This window comes from Salmo trutta, chromosome 33, assembly GCF_901001165.1.
Source record: "Salmo trutta chromosome 33, fSalTru1.1, whole genome shotgun sequence".
Classification (NCBI taxonomy): domain Eukaryota; kingdom Metazoa; phylum Chordata; class Actinopteri; order Salmoniformes; family Salmonidae; genus Salmo; species Salmo trutta.
In genome coordinates, this window is record NC_042989.1 from 25431133 (window position 1) to 25458370 (window position 27238).

At 42.5% G+C, this 27238-nt stretch overlaps 2 protein-coding genes and 1 pseudogene across 6 annotated transcripts in view; 1 reads left to right on the plus strand and 2 right to left on the minus strand.

Moving 5' to 3' along the window:
* Nucleotides 1-14949, minus strand: part of LOC115172746 (serine/threonine-protein kinase D3) — a 67799-nt gene extending 52850 nt beyond the window's left edge. The window contains exons 1-3 of one of the 4 annotated variants that reach the window (XM_029730465.1): nt 14079-14949; nt 13298-13520; nt 12763-13093 (exon numbers count right to left, since the gene is read on the minus strand). In XM_029730465.1, coding sequence (XP_029586325.1) covers nt 12763-13071 — 309 coding nt within the window. In that variant the 5' untranslated portion in view covers nt 13072-13093; nt 13298-13520; nt 14079-14949. Of the gene's footprint in view, nt 1-12762; nt 13521-14078 lie in introns of all 4 variants that reach the window. The other 3 variants (XM_029730468.1, XM_029730466.1, XM_029730464.1) reach the window with 3 other exon arrangements.
* A 191-nt stretch (nt 14950-15140) lies between these two features.
* mocs3 (molybdenum cofactor synthesis 3) lies at nt 15141-20637 on the minus strand. 2 transcript variants are annotated; one of them, XM_029730469.1, is made up of 13 exons: nt 20415-20637; nt 19984-20110; nt 19810-19902; nt 19432-19552; nt 18686-18760; nt 18391-18508; nt 17987-18095; nt 17842-17904; nt 17409-17572; nt 16986-17033; nt 16347-16443; nt 16052-16159; nt 15141-15365 (listed from the first exon to the last, which is right to left on the minus strand). In XM_029730469.1, exons 1-13 carry the CDS (start codon nt 20502-20504, stop codon nt 15208-15210), a joined length of 1371 nt encoding a protein of 456 aa, XP_029586329.1. In that variant the 5' UTR covers nt 20505-20637; the 3' UTR covers nt 15141-15207. The 2 variants fall into 2 exon arrangements, with proteins under 2 accessions (XP_029586329.1, XP_029586330.1); XM_029730470.1 differs by having other exon boundaries at nt 19984-20105; nt 20415-20527.
* A 3518-nt stretch (nt 20638-24155) lies between these two features.
* On the plus strand, nt 24156-26751 carry LOC115172748 (glutaminyl-peptide cyclotransferase-like; annotated as a pseudogene).
* Nucleotides 26752-27238: the final 487 nt, after the last annotated feature.

Sequence of the window (27238 nt, forward strand, 5' to 3'; positions counted from 1 at the left end):
CCAGACGATGCTGGAACAATTGTGCGCCGCCCTATGGGACTCCCAATCACGGCCGTTTTTGAGACAGCCTGGAATTGAACCAGGGTCTGTAGTGACGCCTCTAGCACTGAGATGCAGTGCCTTAGACCGCTGCGCCACTCGGGAGCCCTTATATGAACTGTAACTCAGTAAAATCTTTGAAATTGTTGCATGTAGCGTTTATATTTTTATTCAGTGTAAATCATCCCAAACAAATGTTGTACGTGGCAAATCAAACTACAACACTAGGGTGTGTACTGTTCCACTAGGGTGTGTACTGTTCCACTAGGGTGTGTACTGTTCCACTAGGGTGTGTACTGTTCCATACATCAAGGCTGTGGAAATCCCTTGATTATAATTGGTTAGTGTGTTGTTGTCTGGTTGTTGTTACCCAAATCCTACTGTTTTCACTATGCTGTTTTATGCTGTTCAACTTGGGGGCTCCTGAGTGGCGCAGAGGTCTAAGGCACTGAATCTCAGTGCAAGAGGCAGTCCCTGGTTCGAATCCAGGCTGAATCAAATCCGGCTGTGATTGGGAGTCCCATAGGGCAGCGCACAATTGGCCCAGCGTCATCCAGGTTTGGCTGGGGAAGTCCATCATTGTAAATAAGAATTTGTTCTTAACGGACTTGCCTAGTTAAATAAAGGTTAATAAATAAATCTTGACTCATGGAGTGTTTGCTTCTTATTAGCTAATTACACAAGCAGCTGAGTTACTCTACTGCACTAACAAACCAGTAGGAAAGCAAGTGTGTACTGTGCGAGACAGCAACATTTCACAGTACAGTATTTCCAGCTGCAGCGAATATGTTCAGAACAGAGCAGGAATATCCTAGGGGTAAGGTAGAGATGTTCATAAAACTGCCTTTTGAGGAAAAGTTGTATTTCTTTCCATTGCCTTTGCCAAAAGGACTTAAAATGTCCTTCCTCTTTGCAAGCTTTATCATCCCCTCTGACAGTTAGAGAGGACCGATAACTTGAAGGCCAAGGTACACTGTAAACCCTCCATTTTACATCCAACACTTTCAATGTTTCAACTGACGAGGCAACGTTTCCCAACCTTCGCCTCCAAACACGCCTGTTATTTAATCCTGCAGTTATAGGATATTAAGGCATGTCAAGCACGCCATAAACATAGCTTAACATCCTATGTCAAGCATGCCATAACCATTACACAATCCTCTACAATTTCGCAGAAGTGATACAAAAACCCAGTGCTATAGCTGAAAATATTTTAATTTTATGGCATCCCATCCCAACAACATCACATCATCCTCCAAGTATGCCTGAATGGGAAGCGGAGGAATGCTTGTTGGCTGGCCTGGCAGGCTGCTGGAGACAAGTCATTCTCAGGGAGTCGTGAACCTTTGTTCCGTGGTTGCTCCCTCTCTGGCTGCACGAAAAGACTTGAGCAACACCAAACAGGAAGCGGCTCCACAAGCGGACGCTATCGCTGTTTATCCCCCCATTCATCACCCCCAGACACCCCAACCAAATAGCCAGGGCCAGGGAGACAAACCCAGAGTCTGGTGGCAGGCAGTCACAGATAGACAGCCAAACCTGGGCCGCCTGGTGCCCCTCAGGGTGGGTCATGTCACTCATTCCTCTGCTGTGTTTCCTCATAGTCCCAGAGGAGCATGGTCTGAGTGGGTGAGGGGTGGTGCTCTCACGCCAACTGATGATACTCTAAAAAGGGTCAGCACCCCCATCATCTCATTGACTGAAGTGGAGCAGAGAGGGCAACAGCTATGCAGAGGGCTTCAGAAAGAAGTTATAATCTACGATAAGCTCTAGGATCAGGTTATCCCAAGGTCAATCTTAATCATTACGAGGTATTGTAAAAGTTCCCTTAACGGTCGGTTACCTATCTTAACCATAGAGAGCCAAAACAGACCTTGGATCAGTGAATAAGGGCAACTTCATTGCACATCCCATGGGGGCCCTGTGGTTTGGCAGTCAGCTGGATGATGAATGAGCTGCATGGAGTCCATAGAATACACAGCTATTATAACTGATTGCATTCTCTAACTAGTCAAAATGAGGGTTCAGCCAAGAGAGAAATGGTCAATGCTGATTATACACATTGAAATACCACAGGGAAATGTCTGTAAAGTTAACAACGCTAGTCAATGTGTGTATTCAGTGGAAACAAGGGAGAGCAATGACATTGTCAATCTAGGACTAGGCCAAGGACAAAGCAAATTAAAATCTAATACTAATCTGTTTTTAAAAAATTGAAGGGAATCAACTGCTCCAACAGCGTATACTCCTGACTGATGTTGCTCCATGTTTGTTGCCTGGCTCAGTGACTTACTGGTGGATCACCTACCCATTAAAAACTGTCCCTCAGTGGGGCACAGTTCTGTCCAGACTCTATCTACTGAGATATTAGAGCATAAAACACTTTCCCTGTCCGCTCCCCGGTGACACCGAAATCCTGGGTTCAACTTCATACCTTTCAGACCGTCAGTAATCTAACTGCCTGTAGCTCAGTACCTGAAGCAAGGATATGCAAATTCTTGATATCATTCGAAAGGAAACACTTAAGTTTGTGGAAATGTGAAATGAATGTAGGAGAATATAAGGTCTGGTAATATATATATTATATATATATATATATATATAAAAGATTTTAAAAAAAGGTCTGGTAAAAAAAAAAGGTCTGGTAAAAGATAATACAAACATGGTATGAATGCCAGATTGGGAATTTAGCCAGGACACCGGGGTTAACACCCCTACTCTTATGATAAGAGCCATGGGATCTTTAGTGACCACAGAGAGTCAGGACACCTGTTTAACGTCCCATCTGAAAGACAGCACCCTACACAGGGCAATATCCCCAATCACTGCCCTGGGGCATTGGGATATTTTTTTTTAGACCAGAGGAAAGAGTGCCTCCTACTGGCCCTCTAACCCCCCTTCCAGCAGCATCTAGTCTCCCATCCTGGGCCCAACCAGGACCAACCCTGCTTAGCTTCAGAAGCAAGCCAGCAGTGGGATGCTGTGACAGACTATCCTCAAACAATAGCATGGTCTTTTTTTGCTCTAATAGCTACTGTAAATTAGACACTGCAGTTAGATTAACAAGAATTGAAGCTTTCTGCCCATATAAGACATGTCTATGTCCCGGAATTGGCTGTTGTTTACAATGTCATTCACGTCACATTATCGCATATTGAGCAACAACTGTCCCGGTTTAGGGACACCGGCTCCGTAGATGTTAATAGAAGGCCAGCATCTCAGGGTCACCTCTTCACTGTTGCGTTGAGACTGGTGTTTTGCGGGTACTTTTTAATGAAGCTGCCAGTTAAAGAATGCCAGTTTTAATGCTTCTTTAATTAGCACAACAGTTTTCAGCTGTGCTAACAATTGCAAAAGGGTTTTCTCATGATCAATTAGCCTTTTAAAATGATCAACTTGGATTAGCTAACACAATGTGCCATTGGAACACAGGAGTGATGGTTGCTGATAATGGGCCTCTGTACACCTATGTAGATATTCCATTAAAAAAATCTGCCGTTTCCAGCTATGATAGTCATTGACAACATTAACAATGTATACACTGTACTTCTGATCAATTTGATGTTATTTTAATGGACAAAAAACATATATTTCAAAAACAAGGACATTTCTAAGGGACCCCAAACTTGAACGGTATTGTATATATTTTAGTGCGAGCAATTTTGGAGTATAAATATATAAACAGTACCAGTCAAAAGTTTGGACACACCTACTCATTCAAGGGTTTCTCTTTATTTGTACTATTTTCTACATTGTAGAATAATAGTGAAGACATCAACACTATGAAATGACACATATGGAATTATGTAGTAACCACAAAAGTGTTTAACAAATCAAAATATATTTTAGATTTTAAATTCTTCAAAGAAGCTACCCTTTGCCTTGATGACAGCTTTGCATTCTCTCAACCAGTCACCTGGAAAACTTTTCCAACAGTCTTGAAGGAGTTCCCACATGCTGAGCACTTGTTGGCTGCTTTCCCTTCATTTTTTGATCCAACTAATCCCAAACCATCTCAAATGGGTTGAAGTCGGGTGATTGTGGAGGCCAGGTCATCGGATGCAGCACTCCATCACTCTCATTCTTGGTCAAATAGCCCTTACACAGCCTAGAGGTGTGTTTTGTGTCACTGTCCTGTTGAAAAACAAATGAAAGTGCAAACCAGATGGGATGGTGTATCACTGGAGAATGCTGTGGTAGCCATGCTGGTTAAGTGTGCCTTGAATTCTAAATAAATCCCAGACAGTGTCACCAGCAAAGCACCTCCACACCATCACATCTCCTCCTCCATGCTTGACGGTGGGAACCACACATGCGGAGATCATCCGTTCACCTACTCTGCGTCTCACAAAGATACGACGGTTGGAACCAAACATCTCAAATTTGGACTCATTAGACAAAAGGACAGATTTCTACCGGTCTAATGTCCATTGCTCGTGTTTCTTGGCCCAAGCAAGTCTCTTCTTATTATTGGTGTCCTTTAGAAGTGGTTTCTTTGCAGCAATTCGACCATGAAGGCCTGAATCATGCAGTCTCCTCTGAACAGTTGATGTTGAGATGTGTCTGTTACTTGAACTCTGTAAAGCATTTTTTGGGGCTGCAATTTCTGAGGCTGGTAACTCTAAAGAACGTATCCTCTGCAGCAGAGGTAACTCTAGGTCTTCCTTTCCTGTGGTGGTCCTCATGAGAGCCAGTTTCATCATAGCGCTTGATGGTTATTGTGACTGCACTTGAAGAAACTTTCAAAGTTCTTGAAATGTTCCGGATTGACTGACCTTCATTTCTTAAAAGTAATGATGGACTGTCGTTTCACTTTGCATATTTGAGCTGTTCTTGCCATAATGTGGACTTGGTCTTTTACCAAATAGGGCTATCTTCTGTATACCAACCCTACCTTGTCACAACACAACTGATTGGCTAAAACGCATTAAGAAGGAAAGAAATTCCACAAATTTACTTTTAACAAGGCACACCTGTTAATTTTACATTTTAGTAATTTAGCAGACGCTCTTATCCAGAGCGACTTACAGTAGTGAATGCATACATTTCAATTCATTTCATACATTTTTTCCCCCCCGTACTGGCCCCCCGTGGGAATCGAACCCACAACCCTGGTGTTGCAAACACCATTCTCTACCAACTGAGCCACAGTGAGTAATTGAAATGCATTCCAGGTGACTACCTCATGAAGCTGGTTGAGAGAATGCCAAGAGTGTGCAAAGCTGTCATCAAGGCAAAGGGTGGCTACTTTGAAGAATCTCAAATATAAAATACATTTTGATTTGTTTAACACTTTGTTCTAGTACTACATGATTCCATATGTGTTATTTAATAGTTTTGATATCTTCACTATTATTCTACAATGTAGATTAGAAAATAGTAAAACTAAAGAAAAACCCTGGAATAATTAGGTGTGTCCAAACTTTTGACTGATACTGTGAAGTTTCTTAGGAGCCAGAAACAGAGCTCCCATGTCTGTCGGCGCCATCTTGTTGATGGGTAACACAAAGTAGAGTGCCTATTTAGCAGATGTTAATGTAAGCAGCATATTTTAAAGTAATAACACCTTTAAGGTTAATGCAGACAGTTTTGATTTTTTTAAAGCATTTTCTTCATATCGTATTTATGACCTTTTTCTTTAGCTCTTGTAACAAACCTTTGCAAACTTGCCAATACATTACAAGATCTATGCAAATATCAGCAGTGATCAGATGTTCTGCTCTGCAGACCAGAGGTCCCCAGAACTAGTTAGTGAGTATCATCAAAACCCATAAAGAACAACAACATTACACTGGCCTGGGGGAATGTGAATGTAAACTACATTCCGTTACAGAACATAAGCGAGACACTCAATGATTAATTCAATGTTCACTTTGTTGTACAATTAGCACTGGTGGTTATATGGGCTTTAGCAATTTTGAATTGTTCTCAGAATGTTCCTTTTATCAAATGTTATTAGCCACATGCGCCGAATACAACAGGTGTAGTAGACCTTACAGTGAATGCTTACTTACGAGCCTCTAACCAACAATGCAGTTTAAAAAGAATACGGATAAGAATAAGATAGCGATGACCAGCTAGCTCAGGTGTACTGAATGGGACGTGTCAGCTCAATGCAGATGTAGGATCTTAATTTGAGCCAGTTTGCTACAGCGGGAAAAGGAAATGTGAATTATTATGTGAATAACAATTAAACTGAAATTTCTGCAGCAGTTGTTACATTTTTCATAAGGGAAAATCAAGTCTGAAATTTCAATGTGGAAATTACAAGCTTCAGAAGCCGTTTTAAACCTCAAATACACTACAAGTTTTGCATTTCCCGCATTGCAGGAATATTCTCCTGTAACAGAGTGATCAAATGAAGATCCTACATCTGTAGCTCAAAGCTGCTAAATTTTCTGAGAACAATGAATCTCTGGAGAGGAAGAGGTTACAGAGTATTTGCATTCTAGAGGTGATGAGTAAGGGGAGGTGTGAAGTGAACAAAGCATCTATAAATGTGACTGTGTGGGCAGCCAGGAAGCACAGAGAAAAATATCACGTTTTACCTCCTCTTTCTAACTACAACCCTCATGACCCCATTTCTCCAAAACACCTGATCCCTGTGACTCCACCCCTCCATTTTCTCTACCCATTAGACCTGATGGAATGAGTTTTATAATCTCATCTCTCACTCACTTAGTCTCCGATTAACTACAGACACAAATAGAGTAATCTTCATTATGGGTGTAAGACGATAATACAATACGTGAATGTGTGAATGCCATTTCATTAACACAAGTGTCTGTGATAAGAACATCCACATATAAGAACAGTAGGGCCTACACCAGATCCATCAGATAGGAATCCAAACACACAAAATGGAGAGAGAAAAGCACAAAATGTCATTAAGTAACAAATATCAAGAGTGAGTAAGACTTATACCATACATTTTTGTCATTTAGCAGATGCTCTTATCCAGAGCGACTTACAGTAGTGAATGCATACATTTCATGCATTTCTTTTTTTTGTACTAGCCCCCCGTGGGAATTGAACCCACAACCCTGGCGTTGCACACACCATGCTCTACCAACTGAGCCACAGGGAAGCTATACATGACCTTAGAACAAACTGTATGTTTTATAAGCTGACTAACCATCCACTCTAACTATTCCCCAGGTCGTTGCTGTAAATGAGAATGTGTCCTCATTCAACTTACCTGGTAAAATTAGGGTTAACAAAGTACATGAAAAATATATATTACAGTACAAGTCAAAAGTTTGGAGACACCTACTTATTCAAAGGTTTTTCTTTATTTTGACTATTTTCTACATTGTAGAATAATAGTGAAGACATCAAAACTATGAAATAACACATATGAAATCATGTACTAACCAAAAAAGTGTTAAACAAATCTAAATATATTTTATATTTGAGATTCTTCAAAGTAGCCACCCTTTGCCTTGACAGCTTTGCACACTCCTGGCATTTTCTCAACTAGCTTCACCTGGAATGCTTTTCCAACAGTCGAAGGAGTTCCCACATATACTAGGCACTTGTTGGCTGCTTTTCAATCACTCTGTCGTCCAACTCATCAAAACCATCTCAATTGGGTTGAGCTCGGGTGATTGTAGAGGCAGGTCATCTGATGCAGCACTCCATCACTCTCAATCTTTGTAAGGGTCAAATAGCCCTTACAAAGCCTGGAGTTGTGTTGGATCATTGTCCTGTTGAAAAACAAATGATAGTCCCACTAAGCGCATACCAGATGGGATGGTCTATCGCTGCAGAATGCTGTGGTAGCCATGCTGGTTAAGTGTGCCTTGAATTTTAAATAAATCACTGACAGTGTCACCAGCAAAGCACCTTTAGTAGTGGTTTCTTTGCAGCAATTCGACCATGAAGGCCTGACTCGCGCAGTCTCCTCTGAACAGTTGATGTTGAGATGTGTATGTTACTTGAACTCTGTGAAGCATTTATTTGGGCTGCAATTTCTGGGGCTGGGAAATCTAATGAACTTACCCTCTGCAGCAGAGGTAACTCTGGGTCTTCCTTTCCTGTGGTGGTCTTCATGAGAGCCAGTTTCATCATAGCGCTTGATGGTTTTGCGACTGCACTTGAAGAAACTTTAAAAGTTCTTGAAATGTTCCGTATTGACTGACCTTCATGTCTTAAAGTATAATGGACTGCCATTTCTCTTTGCTTATTTGAGCTGTTCTTACCATAATATGGAGTTGGTCTTTTACCAAATAGGGCTATCTTCTGTATACCTCCCTACCTTGTCACAACACAACTGACTGGCTCAAACGCATTAAGAAGGAAAGAAATTCCACAAATTAACTTTTAATAAGGCGCACTTGTTAATTGAAATGCATTCCAGGTGACTACCTGATGAAGCTGGTTGAAAGAGTGCAAAGCTGTCATCAAGGCAAAGGGGGTCTATTTGAAGAATCTCAAATATAAAATATATTTTAATTTGTTTAACACTTTTTTGGTTAGTACATGATTCCATATTTGTTATTTCATAGTTTTGATGTCTTCACTATTATTCTACAATGTAGAAAATAGTCAAACTAAAGAAAAACCCTGGAATGAGTAGGTGTCCAAATTTTTGACTCGTACAGTAATATATATATATATATATATACACAGTGGGGGAAAAAAGTATTTGATCCCCTGCTGATTTTGTACGTTTGCCCACTGACAAAGAAATGATCAGTCTATAATTTTAATGGTAGGTTTATTTGAACAGTGAGAGACAGAATAACAACAAAAATATCCAGAAAAACGCATGTCAGAAATGTTATAAATTGATTTGCATTTTAATGAGGGAAATAAGTATTTGACCCCTCTCAATCAGAAAGATTTCTGGCTCCCAGGTGTCTTTTATACAGGTAACGAGCTGAGATTAGGAGCACACTCTTAAAGGGAGTGCTCCTAACCACAGCTTGTTACCTGTAAAAAATACACCAGTCTACAGAAGCAATCAATAAATCAGATTCCAAACTCTCCACCATAGCCAAGAACAAAGAGCTCTCCAAGGATGTCAAGGACAAGATTGTAGACCTACACAAGGCTGGAATGGGCTACAAGACCATCGCCAAGCAGCTTGGTGAGAAGGTGACAACATTTGGTGCGATTATTCGCAAATGGAAGAAACACAAAAGAACTGTCAATATCCCTCGGCCTGGGGCTCCATGCAAGACCTCACCTCGTGGAGTTGCAATGATCATGAGAACAGTGAGGAATCAGCCCAGAACTACACGGGAGGATCTTGTCAATGATCTCAAGGCAGCTGGGACCATAGTCACCAAGAAAACAATTGGTAACACACTACGCCGTGAAGGACTGAAATCCTGCAGCGCCCGCAAGGTCCCCCTGCTAAAGAATACATATACATGCCCTTCTGAAGTTTGCCAATGAACATCTGAATGACTCAGAGGACAACTGGTTAACGTGTTGTGGTCAGATGAGACCAAAATGGAGCTCTTTGACATCAACTCAACTCGCCGTGTTTGGAGGAGGAGGAATGCTGCCTATGACCCCAAGAACACCATCTCCACTGTCAAACATGGAGGTGGAAACATTATGCTTTGGGGGTGTTTTTCTGCTAAGGGGACAGGACAACTTCACCGCATCAAAGGGACGATGGATGGGGCCATGTACCGTCAAATCTTGGGTGAGAACCTCCTTCCCTCAGCCAGGGCATTGAAAATGGGTTGTGGATGGGTATTCCAGCATGACAATGACCCAAAACACACGGCCAAGGCAACAAAGGAGTGGCTCAAGAAGAAGCACATTAAGGTCCTGGAGTGGCCTAGCCAGTCTCCAGACCTTAATCCCATAGAAAATCTGTGGAGGGAGCTGAAGGTTCGAGTTGCCAAACGTCAGCCTCGAAACCTTAATGAAGATCTGCAAAGAGGAGTGGGACAAAATCCCTCCTGAGATGTGTGCAAACCTGGTGGCCAACTACAAGAAACGTCTGACCTCTGTGATTGCCAACAAGGGTTTTGCCACCAAGTACTAAGTAATGTTTTGCAGAGGGGTCAAATACTTATTTCCCTCATTAAAATGCAAATCATTTTATAACATTTTTGCCATGCATTTTTGGGGATTTTTTTGTTGTTATTCTGTCTCTCACTGTTCAAATAAACCTACCATTACAATTATAGACTGACAATTTCGTGGGCAAACGTACAAAATCAGCAGGGGATCAAATACTTTTCCCCCCCACTGTATATATACTGCTCAAAAAAATAAAGGGAACACTTAAACAACACATCCTAGATCTGAATGAAGGAAATAATCTTATTAAATACTTTTTCTTTACATAGTTGAATGTGCTGACAACAAAATCACACAAAAATAATCAATGGAAATCCAATTTATCAACCCATGGAGGTCTGGATTTGGAGTCACACTCAAAATTAAAGTGGAAAACCACACTACAGGCTGATCCAACTTTGATGTAATGTCCTTAAAACAAGTCAACATGAGGCTCAGTAGTGTGTGTGGCCTCCACGTGCCTGTATGACCTCCCTACAACGCCTTGGCATGCTCCTGATGAGGTGGCGGATGGTCTCCTAAGGGATCTCCTCCCAGACCTGGACTAAAGCATCCGCCAACTCCTGGACAGTCTGTGGTGCAACGTGGCATTGGTGGATGGAGCGAGACATGATGTCCCAGATGTGCTCAATTGGATTCAGGTCTGGGGAACGGGCGGGCCAGTCCATAGCATCAATGCCTTCCTCTTGCAGGAACTGCTGACACACTCCAGCCACATGAGGTCTAGCATTGTCTTGCATTAGGAGGAACCCAGGGCCAACCGCACCAGCATATGGTCTCACAAGGGGTCTGAGGATCTCATCTCGGTACCTAATGGCAGTCAGGCTACCTCTGGCGAGCACATGGAGGGCTGTGCGGCCCCCCAAAGAAATGCCACCCCACACCATGACTGACCCACCGCCAAACCGGTCATGCTGGAGGATGTTGCAGGCAGCAGAACGTTCTCCACGGCGTCTCCAGACTCTGTCACGTGCTCAGTGTGAACCTGCTTTCATCTGTGAAGAGCACAGGGCGCCAGTGGCGAATTTGTCAATCTTGGTGTTCTCTGGCAAATGCCAAACGTCCTGCACGGTGTTGGGCTGTAAGCACAACCCCCAACTGTGGACGTCGGGCCCTCATACCACCCTCATGGAGTCTGTTTCTGACCGTTTGAGCAGACACATGCACATTTGTGGCCTGCTGGAGGTCATTTTGCAGGGCTCTGGCAGTGCTTCTCCTGCTCTTCCTTGCACAAAGGCGGAGGTAGCGGTCCTGCTGCTGGGTTGTTGCCCTCCTACGGCCTCCTCCACGTCTCCTGATGTACTGGCCTGTCTCCTGGTAGCGCCTCCATGCTCTGGACACTACGCTGACAGACACAGCAAACCTTCTTGCCATAGCTCGCATTGATGTGCCATCCTGGATGAGCTGCACTACCTGAGCCACTTGTGTGGGTTGTAGACTCCATCTCATGCTACCACTAGAGTGAAAGCACTGCCAGCATTCAAAAGTGACCAAAACATCAGCCAGGAAGCATAGGAACTGAGTAGTGGTCTGTGGTCCCCACCTGCAGAACCACTCCTTTATTGGGGGTGTCTTGCTAATTGCCTATAATTTCCACCTGTTGTCTATTCCATTTGCACAACAGCATGTGAAATTTATTGTCAATCAGCGTTGCTTCCTAAGTGGACAGTTTGATTTCACAGAAGTGTGATTGACTTGGAGTTACAGTGTTGTTTAAGTGTTCCCTTTATTTTTTTGAGCAGTATATATATATATATATATATATATATATATATCAATCATGATCTAATAAGCAGTCTAATGTATGCTATCAGTTGGATAGAAACATCTGAATGTGAATCTGAAATCTGTATTCTGAGCCAAGGCCACTCCAAACGAATAGAATCAGCAAACTACCTTTGGTTCAATTTTCCAAATTTGCTTTTGCCTCTTTCTAGCCAGTGGTACATGGGCATCCACTGTTTGTTGATACAGCCTATATGTTCAAAGACTCGTCTTATGCAGGGGCCATAACCCAAAGTCATTACCAAGAGCCACCATTGTCATGGAAAATAACCTGGCTTGAACATTACATCACGGATGGCTTTGAGAGGAATAAACCACTGAGTGGTTCAGTGTTAGTGTCGCCAGTGAGAGTACACCACAATGTAAATAGCTGATGCTACTAGATCGTGCACGCCAACCGGAGAGGCTTCACTGCTGCTGCGGTGCATAAAACTCACTCTGTGCACGAGACACAGATGTCTGCTTCACAAAAACAAAGCGTAAACAGAGGAGTATGGCAGAGAAATGGCAAACCACAGATGCTATGCATTTCAGGGCAACACTGTGTGCAATATAACTGTCTCACTGTTCATTTAAACTGTGTTCTTTCAACTTGCAACCACAGCAAAGAGTACAGAACAACATTCCAAAGAGCAGTGTTAAGGAAATATGCCCCTGATTTACTTAGCAGTATTCTTGATGGAAGACTTTCCAAACTTTCTAGAAACTTGAAATTGAACCACAAAAAGACAACTAAGCTTTTAGGATTTACAGTGAATTTGCATTCTCTTGCTCAGGCCTATTGATTGCATTTCATTCTATAAATATCCGTATAAGTCAACCATTTTTCACTCTGTCATTATGCATTAGCTGCAGTAGGTCAAGTGTTAAAACAAGGAAGGGATGTGTAATTACCTTTTGGTCGACTATAGAGCAGACCAGGTCTTTGACAGCAGACAGCGACAGGTCATGGTTCTCCAGGTTCACCATCTCTCTGGTCAGGCCAATCTGGAGGAGGAAGGACACTCCATGGAAAGAGCTGCGGGAGTTGGTGGGGCTGGGAGTGCTGTGAGTGTGACTTCTGTGACTCCCGTTGGACAGGCGACTGTAGAGGGGTCCCGGGGGGCTTGGCGATGGTGAGGGGGTCGGAGGCAGGACTGGGAGTTGTGAGTGGAGGTAGGCTTTAGGAACGGACGGAGGAGTTGAGCTGCTGCAGGCAGACATTGGGTTTCTTCCAATGGCAGAGCTAACGCAAAATGTAAAGTAATGGAACTGTCAGTGATGCCTTGTTAAATGAGGCACCACTGAAACACTAAGCACAGACACCTTGAAGAAACACTCAATACTCATTCTAGGAGACATGAAATGCAAGGTCTTCAAAGTATCATGAGCAGTGTTAGTCAACAGCAATAATCAAACTTTCCTCCCCATTGACTTCTCAGACAGATACCTGGCAATCAATTCATGGACATAGCCTATTGATTGCACCAAATGGCCTCCGCTCACTCTTCAAGGCTAGAGATGTGTGCAGTATGCACTGTGGATGCTCCGGACGTGGTAGATCGATTCCCCAACGCTCACTGCAAGAGGCGGTCACCATTTCAAACGTCATGTTCTTGAATGGTGTCCCCTCACAGTACTGGAGTCAGAAATCCGCCCTGACCACAGAAAACCTGTCACAAAACAGATGCAGTAAATGTAATGATGGTAGAATATAATGTGTTTGGGTAGGCTATAAAAGTCGTAATTTTACATTATTCAACCTAACTGAACAAATTCAGCAAAACAAATCATGACGTCAAAGCTTAGAAGGCTATGCAATAACAATACGAGCTGCAATGTACGGGAAATAAACATGGTAAGGCTAAGGTTTGCATACAATAAACAAATTGAATAATTGTAGACCTAATTTTAAACTTCGATTATATTGTTAGCAACACTTAAAATGTAGGTGCGCAAGTACAAACAATGCATCACGTTTTAGAATCATACATTAGGGCATGTTATCTGTTTATCTATTCTCATGCAGAACCAACATCTGGAATCAAGGCTTCTCAACATCCTCCCGCTTTCGATTGAAATGCTGGCAGAAAACTACATGTCCACCAATGCCAACCAAACAAGTTATACAACACCTGGTTTTGCAGTGAAAGCTTCTTGAAATATTACTCACTATGAATTAACTATTCCAATCGTATATACACGTCTAAAATAACATAGACCTACATTACCTTCACCTTCTGAAAAAGGCAACATTGGATCCATGGACAGTGGACAGTAAAAACTTCCCCAAAAACTCCCAACAATCGAAGAAAACAAAGATTCAAGTTGCCTTATCGCTAAATCATACAAATGCGCAACAATGTAACCACATGCATGTGTACAAATGTTTAAACGCGCGCTAAGACTCACATTACCGAGTTCTCCGCTTTTTGAAACTTTCTCTTGTAGTCTATTCGTTGTTGCCAGATAGTAAATTCATGTGCATTTTATTATCGTCCCAGCTGTGACTTCTCCCTCTATTCTGACAGAAAAAAACAGGAGAAAGGTTCCTGGGGCTTGGAGTTCGATCACATATTTGCTTTATTGGGTTTCCATCGGTGAAGAGAAACATTCAAACTACAACCTCACAAATGCAATGGCGTCTCTAAAATGTTGACTTTACATTGCGCATGCCTCTTTCATCTACAGCCTTTCCGTTATTCGGGCTGATGCAGGAAAAAAACTAGATACACTACCTCGATTGGTTCAGTTCTGAAAATAAGTTGCCGACGAAGGAGAAACATGTTAACATTCTTTACACTGTCGCAGTGTTGCTTCTAATATTGTTTTGGAGAGGATGGTGACATGCATCAGCCACTTATTGTTTCATATCCAAATATGGAACTGGCAACACATTATGAATGTATAGATGTGTAATAACTTTACAATAACACATTCGTTAACGTATCAATGTTCCTGAATAACTAAAAATTCATAATGAAGTAACATATATACACACACACACATTAACCTGCATCCCCTTCACAATGAATTGGGGTTATAAAAATGCTGCAATCTGGAACAAGGTTTTATATATATATATATATATATATATATATATATATATATATATATATATACATACATACACACACACACAATCCAGAAAACATGAACAGCAGATATGTGACTATTTCTTTCACTTTTCACCTTTAAGATGTAACTGCAATTTAATCTGTCAGTCATATTTGCCATGTCCAATGCAACCAGCATACATAAAACAAGTTAAGGTAGAAAAATTGTCACTATGATGACACATTTATGAACATGTTTATTAACAAAGTCATGAATCCACAGTGCAGAACCTGTGACATTGAGTCAATACTGTGGGAAAGAGGGGTCTATCTTCTGGGCCCAGGCCATCAGCCCTCCACAGATGTCTTTAACAGTGACAAAGTCCACTTCAGAGCCTGACATCTTCTCCAAGACCTGAACTGCCTTCTGGGAGTCATTACCCAGCTTACAGATCACATATACTGCCGTATGGAAACACAAACAGATCAAATTGATGAGTAGCTTCAATTTCCTGGCATCTCACTGGATTACCACATCTGGTTGACTACGTGACACTAGGTGAGTTGAATATATAAAATGGGCAAGAAATATTCCTTGTTTGATGCTCAGCTAGAAGCAGAGTTATGGGATGGTATTGTAATTCACTATTGGATGTGTTATGGACATATGACTTGTAAACTCAGGTCCCTTCTTTCACTCCTGAAACCTGAATCAATTGGAAACTTAAGGGTGTCAGGTGTACTAGCTCAACTAAAGGTCTGTGTTTACTGTTTACACGGTCATTCCCAGAATTACCAATTCAAATAGTTCATTAATAACAACATATAAACAGGCTTGCTGGAAATACACTCTGCAGAAAAAAAGACCATGATGACTATTCAATAAAAAAAAAGAGGCCAGCTGTTCACGATGACAGTATATTTTTGTATTGGAAAAATAATTACCTAGCAACTCCACCTCCCATCATTGGCTGTCCAAAATAGGTGAATACTCTCACAGGACAAGGCTACACAGACTTAATTAGCACTCAAATTACCACTCTTTTGTTCAGTGAATACGGGGCTGCATACACCTAGCTAGCTACTGAAGAGTCACTGTGTGTTGTGACCAGTGTAGCTTGATGAAGACCTATTCTCTGTCATATTACCTGGGACCTGGGATTCATTCGACATCTGCTCTTTCACTCTGCCAATTCTCTCCTTCAGCACTCGGATATGTTCGCTTTTCCTGTCCTCTAAACTGGATAGAGGAATGTCTAGCAATGATATAAGGAAATGAAACATTACTTAACGCAGCTCAGAACACTTATGAAAGCACAGGGATGACTGACGTCATTAACAGCAGTATCTATATCCTCCTCACTAACTCCATATCTTGCAAATGGTAACTATATAGCTAGAGGAGTACAATGAGAGGAGGGCATTCAGCCAGCATAAGGATACTGAGGGAGGTGGGCAGGTGACATATATCCACCTCCACTAGAGGGCGAACATCCAGCAGGAGATGAGCAGCTGTGTTGTCCACTATAGATTTATACTCCTGGCAATAGAAAGGAGAAATTTCAATGGTTGTCAGTGGTCACCTACAACACTCACTTTGTTAGACAGTGTAGTGTTTAAAAGGTCTGCCACATCTGAATTAAAGTTGCTGGTATTTTGTGAGATGACACAAAGATGGCACAAAGACTGGTTGAGTTGCTTAGGCTAATCACCATATGCATGGCACAACTGGCTGCCTTCTTTGAGTGGAGTAAGTTTTTTCACATTATTTCAATTATAGGAAATAAAACTGTTTCTGGCTCCATGCCTTAAATAATCTCTATTTTAGGCCAATCAATCATGATCTTCATCTTAATGGCTCAATTCTTTTGAAAACTGTAATTTAGCAGAAACCCAAACAACTCCTAAACCACCACCATTTCTGTCAGTTTTCCGTAGAAAACGTACATTCCAGTTTTAGTCATTTCCCATTTAGGGTTGGGTCAGCTTTTAGATTTAATCTGGGTTTATGAATGCACACGAATCACAGAAAATCAAGTGTAATCATAATTAGAAAACAGAAAGTAATCAACTATACTCTACCTGCACTGTTACCCTCTGGTCTTTGGAGAGAAGGTTTAGTCTTCGACACTGAAAGAAAACCCAGAAAATATTTGGTAAATATTCAAATCAAACATTGAAACTAAAATTGTCCTATAATTGATGGAAAATATATTTTTTAGTTGAGCTAAGTATGGAAAACTCCTTTTGACATACAGTGCATATCTCTGCTATTTATCTAAATGATGGATAATTAACACATTTTCCTGGCACAACATTCCATGTGCTACGTGTAGTTCTAAGCCGTCAAAGGTGTAGTGATGACACTCACTCTGGTCATTTTAGATTGGGACATGCCACCTCCTCTTACTTTAAAATGGTAACCTCATCCCTTGAACTGTACTAAATTGCAACTCAATATGCAAGATGTTTGCCCACTTGGCCCTCTTCTCAGTGACCCCTGACCTTATCTGTGGCAGCAGACCCACAGAACTTCTCATAGTCCACAAGGTATGTGACAGTGGGGTTCTCTCCACACACAGCACAGCTGGCCTGCTTGGACCGCAGCCTGATGGACCGGAACTTGGCATCCTGGGCGTCAAACATCAACAGCTGTTGACCACAGGAAGCTGTCACACTCGGTCAAGGAAATTAGTAAAGTATATTCAGAAACAGACCTCAAAAGGTCCTGAAATTTTACAGAATTTCCTCTCTTTTAGTCAAGCGTTATCAGATGGGCATGAAGAAAAACACTCCTTCCTTCCCATGCTACACTGACTCATTCAGGCTTTAATTCATCCAGTCAGCACCATGACTAAGCAGAAAGTGTTGTTTCATTGTACAGTAGCTAAGCAGTGGGGCAGTGGAGTGACTCAGGGAGCTTCACTGGGAAGGATACAGCCCTGTCCTGAGGCGATCTTCAGGACCTCCAATGCTTGGAAGCATCCCATGATCCCTGGCACTGAGAAAAAAAAGAGTGAAACATCAACAATCAATTCCTCTCTCTACCTAACAGTGAAGACACAGATTAGAAGAGGACTCACCTACTCCTAGGATCCCTCCGTCAGAGCAGTTGGTCACCATCTCTGGGGGTGGAGGCTTTGGGTACAGGCACCTGTAGCAGGGGCCTCCACGGTAGTTATACACTGTCAGCTAGACACATTTACATTTTAGTCATTTAGCAGACGCTCTTATCCAGAGCGACTTACAGTAGTGAATGCATACATTTCACACATTTTTTTCTTCTTCTCCGTACTGGTCCCCCGTGGGAATCGAACCCACAACCCTGGCGTTGCAAACACCATGCTCTACCAACTGAGCCACACTGGACCAGACAAGAGGGGTTACTATGCACAAAGGAGAACCAATAAACATATTCCATTTACTAGTCAGTCATTGATGTAAATCCAGTTAGGATGTGGGGACTTAAATGTAACTAGATCCTTACCTGGCCCTCCATTCTCAGGGCACTGGCAGATACTAGGGGCTTGCCACTGAGGACACAGGCATCATTCACCAGATACCGAGTGGGAACGTTGTCTGAACAGTCAGCCACAATGTCGTACATGAGGTGGATAATGTCAAGGAGTAAAAATGCAGTGATTTTCTTCCCTCAAAAAGTCAGTGTTATGGTAAATGTTTGACTCTTGGATTTGATGACATGGAAATCCTGTATGACAAACAGTAAAACCTATTCTTTACCCCTGGAAGATAATAGAAGACAAGGCTGAGACGGAGGATACTGTTGGATGAGCTGTAAGGCATTCTCTGGAGACAGCTGGAGGTGGTAGGGAATGCATTCTACTGTGGAGTTCAACCTGTACACACATAAAAAGGACAGACAAGGCCATTCACATTCAACCCCTCATACTCATTTTGGAGAGAAAGCACAAAATATAGGCTCGCCAATTCTCTTTTCCTCTGAATGCCAAAACATTAGACGCCCTCCAGTGATTTGTTTTACTTTTCCTGTTGAAAAAAATATTTCCAAAGTATAAATACCCCCACTTCTGCCATGTCATGAGGCATCTGGATCACCTATTGAGATGTGCCTTTTGTTAAGTAAATCAGGAGTTAAATAAGGTGAAAAGGAGACGGGAGCAGGGCTTTAACATTCAATTGCAATGCCATTAATGTACTGTATGTACACTAACAAATAAGAGTGGTGACTATAGCTATAGTTATCTGAAAGCAAGCTATTGCTGTTTGAGTAAATGGCACCACCAAGTGGCTATAGCTATGCTGTGGAGGTTCATCACAGTACTGCAGCATCAGTGAGTGAAAGACCACAATAAGTGCTTTCGAAAATAAATAAACTGGGAAAGATAGTTGAGTATATGTGGACAGTCAAAACAACAGTGTAATACAACCTGTGACAATGTAGTGAGATGGCAGTGAATGCACCAACTTATGGTTGGCCTACATGCCAGTGACTGACATGATTACAGTCCATGTATCAGCCTGTGCAGGCCCCAGTAGCCTCCTGTACCTTCTGACAGCATGGGCAGCAGACTGGGCCTTGGCCTGGCCCTGGCTGTCTTCTCCATGGAGTACCTGTCTGTGCAGGTTACTCAGTTCCACCTCGTCATAGTCCAGAAGACCCACACGCCCTGGGGTTATAGAGGGATGGACACATGTTATAACAGTGTACACACACATAAGTATTGCATATCCCTAAAGGTTCACAGGTCTATTACATGTGTAGTCGTACCTAATACTTTGTGAAGTTATGCCATCCTCAAATGCTTTGTTGATTTGTATTGATTCAAGGGACTTGTTCATCTATTTGGATGTACAGCATATGAATCGTTGACCATTACTGAGGGTACAACTTACTGAAATTCTCTTTCCCCACATTTTTACCTACCAATTCCTGCTGCAGCTAGATACTGTGCCAGGGGACAGCCTAGTCCTCCACACCCCACAACCAGCACTGATGTCTGGGAGAGGTTTAGCTGACCTGCAGAGATCAAATGATGGGTTCAATAGTGTTTTTCAACAGTGTTTTACTCAAAGATTGGGTGAAAGCTGCCATTATTACCTTGTACACCAAACTCTGGCAGTATAAGCTGTCTGCTGTAGCGCATGATGTCTTCATTGGACAGGGCTGCCTTGAGTTTCAGAGGTGGAAGTGTTGTCACTTTCTCCTGCAGATCTATCAAACTGTTCTGATTTCAGTGGCGAAAAGGTGGAGGTTCAGAATACGTTAAAGTTGTTGTCATTATTTTAGACAACCAAATATAACATGTCAAGAGATATAAAGTCAATTGATTTGTAGGCTAGTTAGCCTCGCAAATCTATCCATCCAATTCTCCTCTTGTTGACTCAAACTAAAGAGGTCTTCCTCACTGCTCAAACTCTGAATCATATAGCTATTATAACGTGCGCTGCTGCTAAATAGCCACTGCAAGCACGAGGCTACAGCTACCTCCTGATAGTCAATGTAAAAGCTAAAGAGAGTCATAGGCCTACCTTTTCTAATGCCAGTTTATTCTTCAATGCAACTATCTCTTTTTCTTTCTCCATAAGCCGTGCCTTCAAGCAGGAAACCTCTTCCGCCATTGCTACAATACGATAGAAAACTGTCACAACGTTGCTGGCTGTTACTGTTTCAGTAATGTGTGTGGTGATTTGTAGCACTCGGTACTTCCTGGTCTACAGAAGAGGCCCAGTGTAATGAGACCACGTGCCAGTTAGAGGTGCGTTGCAGCGCCACGTTGAATGTAGCGGGTTGATCAGGGCACTACATGCGCTGCTGTCACTGCGCAGCTTCCTTCCACTGTTTGATTACTTTACTAGTAGGTCTATAAGCCGCTTAGGTCATTTACAAATGGGAAATGTACGTTTTGAATTCACTTTGAAAGGCTATACTTACATTTTTACTGACATTAGTTTACTTTTATTACATGATTGCCATACCTAAAATGCAGATACATTTAGGGATGCAAGCTTTGTTCAAATGTTATAATCAGTAAAATTATCAATTTAATTGAAGCCTTCATAAAAAAAATCTAACATTAAACCAAAGGGAAGATTTTACAAACCAATAATTCATAAATAGACCCTCTGCTCTCTCTGGCACCTTGGGATAAATAAATAAATAAAAACAGCGACGCACTGTAGATTACACGGAGGAGAGCCTCGGAATGTTCAGTGAGAGAAACCGCGGCGATGGTTGAACGTCGCCCCAGTCCGTTTATGCATGTTTTATGTTGTAGGAATTTGTGCAACATTTGTCGATAATATCAATGGACAGAAGGCACAGATCCCATGGACACAAGAGAAGGTAGGCTATAAAAACACTACATTATATTGTTCAATGATTATGTGAGCATGTTCTTGTTGCTTTTATTTTAAAAAAAAGTTACCTGTTTTCATTTTCTAGATTACGTTTTCTATTGCATGTGCGATTGTTATAGCCTAAATTAATAAAACATGTTATTTTCCTATTGTAACAAGATTGCTGGGCTGCCTGGGAAAAATTCCCAAGGGGGAAAATGCAATGAATAGATGGGCAATGAGATAAACACAGTATCTAGAATATTTTCCACATATTGACATTTCACATTTATAATTAATAATATTGCAAACCATTTATTTTCAAAGTGGGTTTGTAGCTTAGCTACGTAAAATAGTATAATCCATGCAAAGTAACAATAAAGCACAGTCTGTTTTTACAACTCTGATCTCAAATGGTATTTTATTAGCTGTTCACTTGCAACACTCTCTTAGAATAAAGGGGTTCCTAAAGGGTTTTTCTGCTGTCCCTATAGGAGAACCCTTTTTGGTTCCAGGTAGAGGCCTTTTGGGTTCCATGTAGAACCCTCTGTGGCAGGTTTCATCATGGAACCCAAAAGGGTTCTACCTGGAACCAAAAAGGTCATTCAAAGGGTTCTCCTATGGAGACAGCTGAATAACCATTTTAGGTTCTAGATAGCACCTTATTTTCTAAGAGTGTAGATGTTGTGTAATTCCTTTGTGATGCAACGTGCTTAGCCATGCAGCTCCATGTTGTTCATCCTCTCTTCTCTTTGTCTCGTTGCTATGGCAGCACAGTCATCATCATTGATCCACCAATTGCAGATCTTGATATTTATAGATCTTAAGTCAAACCCCTTTTACCACAGGAGGCTGCTGAGGGGAGGATGGCTCATAATAATGTCTGAAACGGAGCGAATGGAATAGCATCGAACACATAGAATCCATTCCCCTGCAGCCATTACCATGAGACAGTCTTCCCCAATTAAGGTGCCACCAACCTCATGTGTGACCCATGGTGTGAGCCCATTCCCTGCGATGTACATCTAGGAAAGAGATATTCTAATACAAGATCCTCACAGTATTGGTTTTAAATCTCTGTGATCATAACCAGTTTACTACTCTATTGCATTGGTTAATAGCCCATGTGTTACTATGTTATTAGCCCACTGTGTTATTACCTTCTGTAAAAGGCAGTGGGTAGCCTAGCGGTTAAGAGGTTGGGACAGTAACCGAAAAGTTGCTGGTTCGAATCCCTGAGCTGACTAGGTGAAAAATATGTTGATGTGCCCTTGAGCAAGGCAGTTAACCCTAATTACTCCTGTAAGTCGCTCTGGATAATAGTGTCTGCTAAATGACTAACATGTAAATGTAATGGAGGCTGCTGAATGGAGAGAGAAGAAAGACCATGCTCCTTCCAGGATGAAGTCCCAGAGAATCCACACGAGAATCATAATCATCTCCTCAGCCAGATCACCACATGCCAATTATACCCTGAAACAATAGAGAGCTACTGATCTTCAGAGCACAGTGTAGGCTACAATAGAGAGCTACTGATCTTCAGAGCACAGTGTAGGCTACAATAGAGAGCTACTGATCTTCAGAGCACAGTGTAGGCTACAAGGGAAGGGTGCTGTTATTCTCTCATTCACCACCTTTTTTATCACTGTGCTGGCACTCAGTCCCGGTTACCAGGACAACAGATGATCACTGCACAAGAGGAAGGTGAACTTTGAGACCAAACGAAAACGATCTGGGTCAGTGGAATACGATCAATACCCTATTTAATGTCCATGTGTGTCTTTCCAGAATGATATTTAAGCTGAGTTTGTTATAGACAGATTCAGGACCTGTTTGTTTTGTCCCTTATTATCTCCTATATTTACATTGAAGTCATTTACAGTAGTGAGTGTATACCTTCTCTTTCATACTGGTCCCCTGTGGGAATCAAACTCATAACCCTGGCTTTGCAAGTGCCATGCTCTATCAACTGAGCCATACATGACCAACTGTAGTCTTTGATTTGATGATTGGGTAACCTTGTCGGATGATGTGTAGCTTGTCTTGATGATACACATCAGCCAGACAGAATATACAGATGATCATATAGCAAGGTGTTGTAAACAACAGACATCAAAATAACACATTGTAGCAAATTCATAATGGCCAATTAACTGACAGTTTGAAATCCTACAGTACATCATGTACTGATAGATATCCCACAAAGCTACAGTATTAAGAGACCGTGATGATCTATGCATCATCTGTATTTCCTGCCTGTTCCTCAATTTGAATGTATCACTAGAGGAGATTTCCCTTTTTCTTCTTTGAAGGTCTGCACATTGCAACTGTAGCACAATGTTCTTTCACAGTTTCTAAACTGTATATTTCCTTCTACACACTGTAGATATTGGAACAAGATGGTAGTGATTAGCAATGGTATTACTTTCCCTGCATGGATGTCTTTATTGATAGCTTTGTGAAAGGTTGAAGCCTAGCGGTTAAGAGCGTTGGGCCAGTAACCGAAAGGTTGCTGGTTTAATTGCTCCTGTAAGTTGCTCTGGATAAAAGCGTCTACTAAAACGTCAAATGTTTAACCTAATCTACCTCCTTGGTTGAATTAACAACGATTAATGAGGAGATTTATTGCATTTGTGTTGCCTTTTTTCAATGACAGAGTCTCTGCCAGGGCTTCTCTCAACTATAACAGTTGGTAAGGAAACCCACAGGCTGGTCCTCATGGATATCAGAGAAGCAGTCATAATTCTGATTCTCTTGTCTTATCTTGTCCCTCTCGTCTCCTCTCGTCTTTTCTGCCAAGATTGGCCACAAGCCCAGCACCCTCAGCTCCAGTGACATCACCAGGGTCTTGTCACACACAGACTTGAACCAGATGTGGCAGAGGGACCTCAGGCCTCTGCTAGTGTCACGGTACCCCAACTCTGCAGGTAGCCTGGCAGTGCATCCGGTCGGTATCCCCATGGCATGTACAATCGGCTGTGTGTGGTCTACTTATAACGTCATAGAGATGATTAGACTAGTCAATCAATGTAGGAGAGGGGTTTTAGTCAGTTCTTCTCAGTCAGTTACCAGGATGACGTCTGGTAAGTGTTTCCCAATGCTTTGTCTATTTAACGGTGCAACGTGTGTCTCCCAATAGCACATCAAGAGCACTCTGGGTTCTCTGAGGGCAGGCTGGGATGTTCAGGAGGACACGTTTGAGTCACACACCCCTTACGGTCCCATGACTTTCAACAACATCATCGCTACCCTCAACCCCTCCGCCAAGCGCCGTCTGGTGCTGGCGTGCCGCTATGACTCCAAGTACTACCCTCCCCAGTGGCATGGGCGTCAGTTCCTGGGTGCCACGGACTCAGCTGTAGAATCATTTATATAATGTAGAATAGTTTTCTGAGCAATATTAAATCAGAAAAGTTTGTAAAACCCACTCAAAGTTTTTACACAGCTGTAGCCAAGATCAACAAAGAATTGCAGGATGTTGAGAAAAGAAAAGAGATGGAATTCACTTAGCAGTCACAGTCTGAGGGGATGGGTCCCGAGTGACAGGGACTGCCATATGGCCTGGCCAGGGGACATGTTTATCTGACTGTGCAGATAGTGCCAAAGGCCACCATGAATACCGATGTCTTCATATAGCAGTGTTTTGTTTAAACCAATAGGTGGCAGCAAAGTTAAAAGTTCACACTAGTAGTTCCCAAAGTATTGTGTGTAGTACTTTTATCTTTTTCACCCCCCTTCTTTTTCTCTCCGTCTCACTCTCTCTCTCACTCTCTTATTCTCTCTCAGGAATCCAATCCCAACCTGTCTCTCCAGCTTTTGTTCTTTGATGGTGAGGAGGCTCTGTTCCAGTGGACCGCTACAGACTCCCTGTACGGCTCCCGCCAGCTCAGGAGATGGAGAACACAGCACACCCACCTGGAGCCACAGACACCAATGAGCTGCATTGTATGTCAGGTATTACAGGCACATATTTAAACACCCAAGCACAAATTCAGCCAATTCAGTGTTTATCAGGACCTAAGATTCACCTTGTTGCAGTGCAGCAGGGATGGGCTATTTTAAAATCTATCTTAAGACTCAGCAATCTTGTTTGATTTATAAACATATCTTACAGCCTTGACAAGCAACCATTAAGGAGGTGTGAGTAGTGGGATATATTTGGACATTCATCATGTCATCTACAATAACAATATCTCAAATAAATGTAAGATGTGTTTTTCTGTATCCGAGCTGTATCCAAGCTATGGAGATATAGTACTACTGTTGTTTAAACAAGTAGAGCACCTTTCCTGTCACCTTTTCTGTCAGGGAAGAGAGATAAAGGAGACTCTCTGAGAGGCTCATAGTCCTGCAGTGAGGTATGTGTGTGTTTTAGAGAGGAGCCATGCATTGGGCATGGTGCTAATGTAACACACAGAAGAACACATGATGTCATCCTTAACCACAAAGCTTCCAGGCAGTGGGCTTTAAGGGAGTTATCTCCAGGCTGTGGGCTTTATGGGAGTTATCTCCAGGCTGTGGGCTTTATGGGAGTTATCTCCAGGCTGTGGGCTTTATGGGAGTTATCTCCAGGCTGTGGGCTTTATGGGAGTTATCTCCAGGCTGTGGGCTTTATGGGAGTTATCTCCAGGCTGTGGGCTTTAAGGGAGTTATCTCCAGGCTGTGGGCTTTATGGGAGTTATCTCCAGGCTGTGGAGAGTTACTTTCCCATGAGACCTGGGTGGTGGAGCCTCTCACACACTGACCTAAGGGGATCCTATTTCTTCCTCTCCTCCTCTTCTTCCCTTCGTTTTCCCTCTCCCCCATGACCTGTTTGTGCTCTTAGACCTGATTGGAGGCCCTAGCCCTCGCTTTGGCAACCAGTTCCCCAACACTGCCCGGTGGCTCACCAGAATGCAGAACATTGGTGAGAGCTCACAGACTCTGATCTCTGTCATTCTGTCTGTCTGTCTGTCTGTCTGTCTGTCTGTCTGTCTGTCTGTCTGTCTGTCTGTCTGTCTGTCTGTCTGTCTGTCTGTCTGTCTGTCTGCATCACATTGGCCAGCTGAAGGACCATCCAAATTACATTACTTCTGGCCTGGTATGCCTGTGGGTCCGGTGCAGGATGACCACATGCCATTCCTCAACAGAGGTAAACTAACACACAACACACTGGGTCTGACACCGGCTTGGATGTGTTCTGTAGGGTACAAATGAACTTTGTATTGTGGTTTCATCTCAGGTGTGCACATCCTCTATCTCATCCCCACCCCCTTCCCCTGTGTGGCACACATTTGATGACAACGAGCAGAACCTGGACCGCTCCACCATCGTGAACCTCAACAAGATCCTGCAGGTGTTGGTGCTGGAGTACCTCAATACAAAGCTTCAAGCCCTGAACCCCCTAAACACCCCCTAAATGTTAGGGCTTGTCTGGTTCTAGTGGGACCACAGCTCTCTCTACACACATCAAATATGACAGAGATTAGGATGTGTCTGTTGTTTTGGAAACATGAAGCTGTGTAAAAGTAAACATTCTTGATATTGTTTAGTAATGTCTACATTTTGATAAACATTTGTAATCCTCCTAAAATCCCAAAGCGATGAAAATACCAAGCCCAGTGAAGTGGGATCCTGTGGAAAGCAGGGCAGCTATCATAAGATCCCTATCCACTGAGCTCTCCTCGCTCTCACACCCTCCTTTCAGCACCCTGTCTTCACAGCCAGGGCCAACACACACACACACACACACACACACACACACACACACACACACACACACACACACACACACACACACACACACACACACACACACACACACACACACAAAGCCCTATCGATGCTCTGTCCCTAGCCTCCAGACTACCACACAGGATCTTCTGTGTGTCTGCTTCCACAGTGCTCTCTTTATGTTCCCACATCCCCTTCTCTTTCTGAGGAGCTATGCCTGTGCCCCACTAGCCAAGAGGAAGAAAAGATAGACTAACAAGATAAACATTGGGGCTCCCAAGTGGCTCAGCGGTCTAAGGCACTAC